At 40.9% G+C, this 6,140-nt stretch overlaps 1 protein-coding gene across 1 annotated transcript; it reads right to left on the bottom strand.

The window, feature by feature from the left end:
- Positions 1 to 4,190: 4,190 nt before the first annotated feature.
- LOC145795825 (uncharacterized) lies at positions 4,191 to 5,159 on the bottom strand. The gene is made up of 2 exons (XM_082880743.1): positions 4,985 to 5,159; positions 4,191 to 4,891 (listed from the first exon to the last, which is right to left on the bottom strand). The coding sequence occupies exons 1-2, from the start codon at positions 5,157 to 5,159 to the stop codon at positions 4,191 to 4,193; spliced, it is 876 nt and encodes a 291-aa protein (XP_082736869.1).
- Between the last annotated feature and the right edge of the window lie 981 nt (positions 5,160 to 6,140).

Here is a 6,140-nt window from a genome sequence, read left to right as displayed (position 1 = left end):
CTAATTCATGTCATGCATATGTATAAAATTGTTCTAAAACACTAAGATAAACGTCACCCATTGCCAACCCCTTATCATTTCCCATTTATTAGATCTTTTGCTAGATAAGTTAGTCACATTCGATAATTCGGTCATTTAAACGAGTATGGGAAAAATATACTAGAGGAAATATAGTCCATGGTCATCATTCATAAGTATAGCAAGGCAAGAAAATAACATTAAAAAGGCTTTGAAACATTTAGAGACAAATAACATAATATAACACAATTTCCAGCACTGTTCGGTTCTGCAGGGCTAACAAGAACGCTTTGGTTAAAATACGTCTAGGCCAAATTAGGGGCTGAAATTGCACAGAAACAATATTCAATCTGTCTAGTTTCAGTTCCAATTTTCAGAAGTTGCACAGCCCCTCCACAAATACATCTACAGACTATATCCGAAAATCTGCCCAGATTTGTCACCCTTTGGGGAAACTAACTTTTCTCTCAATCTACCCGATGGTTTTTACTCAAATAAATTCTGTTGGAAAGAGGACTCAGAGTTCGAAATTTTGACAGAAGAACCAACACGAGATGATTTTTCTAGAATTTTATAAAATTGCTAAAAGTGGACTGTTTTTCAGAGACTCAGGACCAGATTTTTCAACAAATTATCCAAGCCCTAAAAACACACAATTAGGAGCTAATAAAATTATCACAAGCTCTAAACATATAAAATATCCTACAATAAATTCAGAATTGAGAATTAGATAGATTTGATATTTCTTTAAATTAGAGAAGCTGCAGCAGTGCCTAATTTCACAAGTTCGCAAGACAATGACACTATTTCATACCTACACCTACACACACACCAAAAACACCCTATTTACCATCAATTTGTAACACAAGAGGCATACTAGACCATAGAATGAGATGATGAAAGGATTGGAGAAAATAAGGAAGAGGTATGTTCTTACCTTCAAGAATTCCTTCTCTTTCCCTTTTTTTTTTTTTTTTCTTCTTCTTCTTACTTCTCTACCTTCCTTCCCTTGAGCCAACTCTCCCTCTCTCACCCTCTCCTTGGGCTTTAGAAAAACGTGGGAGTGGATTTGGACAAGCCTTCAATTTATATAATGTAAGGTAGCTTAATGGCTAAGTGAACTAAATATCTAGATATTTGTTTTTTTTTTGTTTTTGTTTTTTTTATTTTTGGTTTGTTGTTATCCAATTAACTCTTCCACCAACATATTATATATATATATATATATAAACTATGTATATATTCAAATACACAATAGTATTCTATTCAAATAAATAATAAATGAAAGAACAATAAAAACAAAACAAATAGAAATAAAAATAAAATGTGTGAATTAATTTAGAGATTATGAGGTAAAATAAATAAAACCAAGTTTTAGGATAGTTCCAATCATAAAGTGGTGTTCTATGATTTAATTATGGTAACACACGGAGAAATTATTTACTTGGGCCCTTACGCAGACTTTTACGGAACTAGGGCTAAAATGTTATTAACCTAAGGCTCAGGGGTTTCAAGTGTAATGACAAAAAAAATTAGGGTCTCTACAACCTATCCCCCTTAAATAAATTTCATCCTCGAAATTAGATCATACCTTACGTGTCAAATAGTTGTGGATAATTTGCCCACATCGCGTTTTCACGTTCCCAGGTGAACTCTTCAATACCATGGTCGCGCCAGAGTATCTTAAGAAGGTGAATTGTCTTCCCTCGCAAGTTCTTTTCTTGACTGCCCATAATTGCTATTGGTCCCTCCTCAAAGGTAGTGTCTTCATTGAGTTGGATTTCTTCCCAATTGATGATGTGAGAAGGGTGCATTATATACTTTCGCAGCATAGATACATGAAAAACATCATGTACTCCAGCCAACTGTGGGGGTAAAGCTAACTTGTACGTAACCTCTCCGATTTTCTGAAGTATCTCAAAGGGTCCAATATATCGAGGTGATAATTTTCCTTTCTTTCCAAAATGAATGATCCCTCGGCGGGGCTGAATTTTCAGGAAAACATAGTCACCAACAACGAATGTTAGTGGTCTTCTCCTTTTATCTACATAACTCTTCTGACGATCTTGAGCTGCCACTAATCTTTGTCGAATAAGTTTCACCTTTTCTGTAGTTTCTTGCACAATCTCTGGACCCAATAGACTCACTTCTCCAACTTCAGTCCAACAAATTGGTGATCTGCAAGGCCGACCGTACAGTGCTTCGAATGGAGCCATGCCAATGCTAGCCTGGAAACTATTGTTGTATGTGAACTCTACCAACGGTAGGTGTCGCTCCCAACTCCCTTAAAAATCCATCACGCAAGCTCTCAACATGTCCTCCAAAGTCTGAATGGTACGTTCTGACTGTCCGTCAGTTTGAGGATGAAATACGGTATTGAAACATAATTCGGTCCCTAATGCTTCCTGTAAGCTTCCCCAGAATCGGGAGGTGAAACGCGGGTCCCGGTCGGACACGATTGATATAGGAATTCCGTGTAATCGGACAATTTCTTTAATGTAGAGATGACTCAGCGATGTCAAAGTGTCGGAGATTTTATATGGCAAAAAGTGTGCAGTTTTCGTCAAACGATCAACTATAACCCATAAAGCATCATATCCTCTCGGTGACCTGGGTAGCCCAGTGATGAAGTCCATTGTTACATGCTCCCATTTCCATTTTGATATTGGCAAGGGCTGAAGCATCCCTCCAGGTCGCTGGTGTTCTGCCTTTACTTGCTGACACGTAAGGCATCTGGCTACGAATTGAGCCACATCTTTCTTTATTCTGCTCCACCAATGTTGGCGTTTTAAGTCTTGGTACATTTTCGTCCCTCCTGGGTGCACTGCGAACACCGAATGGTGGAACTCCTTCAGAACTTTTTCTCTCAGCGACTCATGTTGTGGTACAAACACTCTACCCTGATGTCTCAAACTTCCATCTGAATGAATCATCCAATCAGGTATAGGATCGCTGGATGCTATTCGCGCTTTTATGAATGCCACTTCCTGATCATACTTCTGTGATTCTATTACCTCGTTCAGTAATTTGGGTGTAGCAATTTGAGTGCCAAGGTATGCTTTCTCGTCCTGAGCTTTCATCTGTACTCCAAACTCATTAAGTGTTCCGACCATGTTCCATTCCTTGAGTGCCAAGCTAGCAATAATTCCCCGGCTCTTGCGACTCAGGGCATCCGCCACCACGTTAGCTTTGCCAGGATGATAGGAGAGAGTAAAATGGTAATCTTCGAGGTATTCTAGCCACCGTCTTTGTCTCATGTTGAAGTCCTTCTGCGTGAACAAATACTTCAAGCTCTTATGGTCCGTGAAAATCTCAAATTGTTCACCATACAAATAATGATGCCACTGCTTTAACGCAAAAACCATTACTGCTAACTCTAGATCGTGTGTCGGATAATTCTTTTCATGCGGTTTCAGTTGCCTGGAGCCGTAAGCCACTACCTTCCCTTTTTGCATTAGCACACAGCCTAGCCCATCCTTGGACACGTCGCAATATACCGTATATCCTATGTCTCGCTCCAGAATGATGAGTATTGGGGCACTAGTCAATCTGCTCTTGAGTTCTTGAAAGGATTGTTCACATGCTTCGTTCCAATCGTATTTTACCCCTTTTTGTGTTAGATGAGTCATCGGCTTAGCTAGTTTAGAAAAGTCTTGAATAAATCGTCGGTAATAGCCGGCTAACCCTAAGAAACTACGAACTTCGAATACTGAAGTTGGCTGTTTCCAATCTAATACTGCTTCTACCTTGGCCGGGTCTACAGTGATTCCATGCTCTGACACGACGTGTCCCAAAAATGTGACTTTCTTCAACCAGAACTCGCATTTACTTGCTTTTGCGTACAGCTGGTTGTCTCTTAAAACCTGGAGAACTACTCTCAAGTGTTGCTCATGTTCTTCTTCCGACGGTGAATAGACTAGAATATCGTCGATAAACACCACCACGAACTGGTCCAAGTACGGAGTAAAAATCTTATTCATCAAGCTCATAAACACAGCTAGTGCATTGGTTAATCCAAAGGGCATCACCACAAATTCGTAATGGCCATAACGGGTTCGGAAAGCAGTTTTTGGTATGTCATCATCAGCGACCCGCAATTGATGATAGCCAGATCTAAGATTAATCTTTGAATAACACTTCGAACCTCGAAGTTGGTCAAAAAGGTCATCAATCTATGGAAGTGGATATCGGTTCTTGATCGTCACCCGATTGAGTTGTCGATAATCTATGCACAATCTTAGTGTTCCGTCCTTTTTCTTTGCAAATAGAACTGGTGCGCCCCACGGTGAGGAACTTGGTCGTATAAATCCTTTGTCCAGTAATTCTTGCAGTTGCGTCTTCAACACTCGAAGTTCAGCAGGAGCCATACGGTGCGGTGTCAGGGATATTGGTGCAGTACCTGCTTGTAACTCGATACTAAAATCTACTTCACGATGTGGCGGTAATCCTGGCAATTCCTCAGGAAAAACATCAGCGTATTCACAAACTACACGTGGAAGATTTAAGTCCGATTGAGCTTCTTCATTAATGATCAAACTTGCTAACCATCCAGGAAATTGTCGACGCCACTGCATTTTACGATGTGTCGTGCTCAGGGAATCCTCTCTATCCCCCTTAAATTGGAAACACGTTCCACTAGGTGTGCAAATCGTCACCCTCTTGTGGTAGCAATCAATCACTGCTCGGTGGGCGGATAACCAATCCATTCCCAAGATTATGTCAAAATCGGACATGTTCATGACCCGAAGGTCACAACTCAAGTGTAACCCTGACACTTCTAATTCACACCCTCGACAGATTAATCCTACCCTAATACTTCCTCCCAAGGGTGATGCAACACGTAAAGTAGTTTCTAAATGTTCACATTTAAGACCTAATAATTTAACACATGATGTTAATATAAAAGAATGTGATGCGCCAGAATCGAATAGAACGTGAACCCAAGAATTATAGAGTACAATGTTACATCTAATTACTGATGGATCATCATTATCTTCTTCTTGGAGAGCAAAAACTCTGCTTGTGGCTTTTTGATTACCGGTTGGTCCAACCTTTCGGTTTCCTCCTGACTTGTTCGTCCATGGCTTTTGCCCGCCAATAACTTGAGCATTCGCGCTTGAACCCCCTGCTTGATTTCCCATCCCAGAAAGTTGGGGACATTCTGACTTCTTGTGCCCTATCTGGTGACAGTGAAAGCATTGGATTTGTGTAATAGGCTTGGTTTGTAAACTTCCTTTCTGGCTTTGCTGTTGCGGCTGTTGCGACGGTCTGGTGTAAGGTGTCTGTACCACATTCCTTCGGTCATTTCTTCTTGGCCCTACAAAGGACTAACCCCCTTTCTTCGTTTTCATCATCCAAATCCTTTTTGAGTCTGCCCACTCTCTTTCTGCATCCAATGCCATATCCACCACATCAATAAATGTAGGAAGACACAAGAGTAACACTTTACCTCTGATAATTGGGTCTAAACCCCACTCGAATTTTCGTGCTTTCTCTCCCTCATCTGCGACGTATCGGGTTGCGTATCGAGCCAGCTCTTCAAACTTGGCCACATACTGAGTCACTGACATCTCACCTTGTTTCAAAGTTTGAAATTGCCAAATTCGCTCTTGTCTAACTGTGTTTGGGAAATATTTTCTTAGAAACAATTCTTTGAACTGAGCCCAAGTCATGCTTGTCGTGTCCCGAGAGTTTTTCATCAAGGACCACCAATGATCTGCTTCTCCTTCTAGCTGATAACTTGCCAGGGCGATCTTGTCTGCATGCACCGTAATACCCATGGTTTCCAACATCTTTTCTATTTGATGAATCCAGCTCTCAGCGACTGTCGGGTCAGGCTCACCTGTGAACACCGGCGGTCTTTGCTTTCTGAACTTAGATAACAAATATATTCGCTCATTTGGTTGCGTTCTTCTAAGCCTTCCTAATTCTTCAAGAATCTGGTTTCCGACTGGTCTTGGCAACTCCTCAGCAGGAATAGGTCTACCGCGATTAACGCCTTGATTGCGAGCTAGACGTCCTCGTCGGCGTCTTACTTGATCGTTTGCTTCCACATTGTCTGCCATCTGCCAAGTTTGTGGGTAATATAAGCTTAGGGTTGTTGTGGAGGCAAAGAGGTGTTC

Source organism: Camellia sinensis, chromosome 7 (assembly GCF_055761805.1).
Source record: "Camellia sinensis isolate YWXY chromosome 7, ASM5576180v1, whole genome shotgun sequence".
Lineage (NCBI taxonomy): Eukaryota > Viridiplantae > Streptophyta > Magnoliopsida > Ericales > Theaceae > Camellia > Camellia sinensis.
This window is presented reverse-complemented; position numbering and strand designations above follow the sequence as displayed.

What these genes read in the sequence shown, in the direction of transcription:
- LOC145795825 (XM_082880743.1), bottom strand. Translation starts at nt 5,159, where the DNA reads ATGGGAAATCAAGCAGGGGGTTCAAGCGCGAATGCTCAAGTTATTGGC. An exon ending in TGATCCATCAGTAATTAGAT is followed by an intron (nt 4,892 to 4,984) that starts GTAACATTGTAC and finishes TTAAATTATTAG; the next exon opens with GTCTTAAATGTGAACATTTA.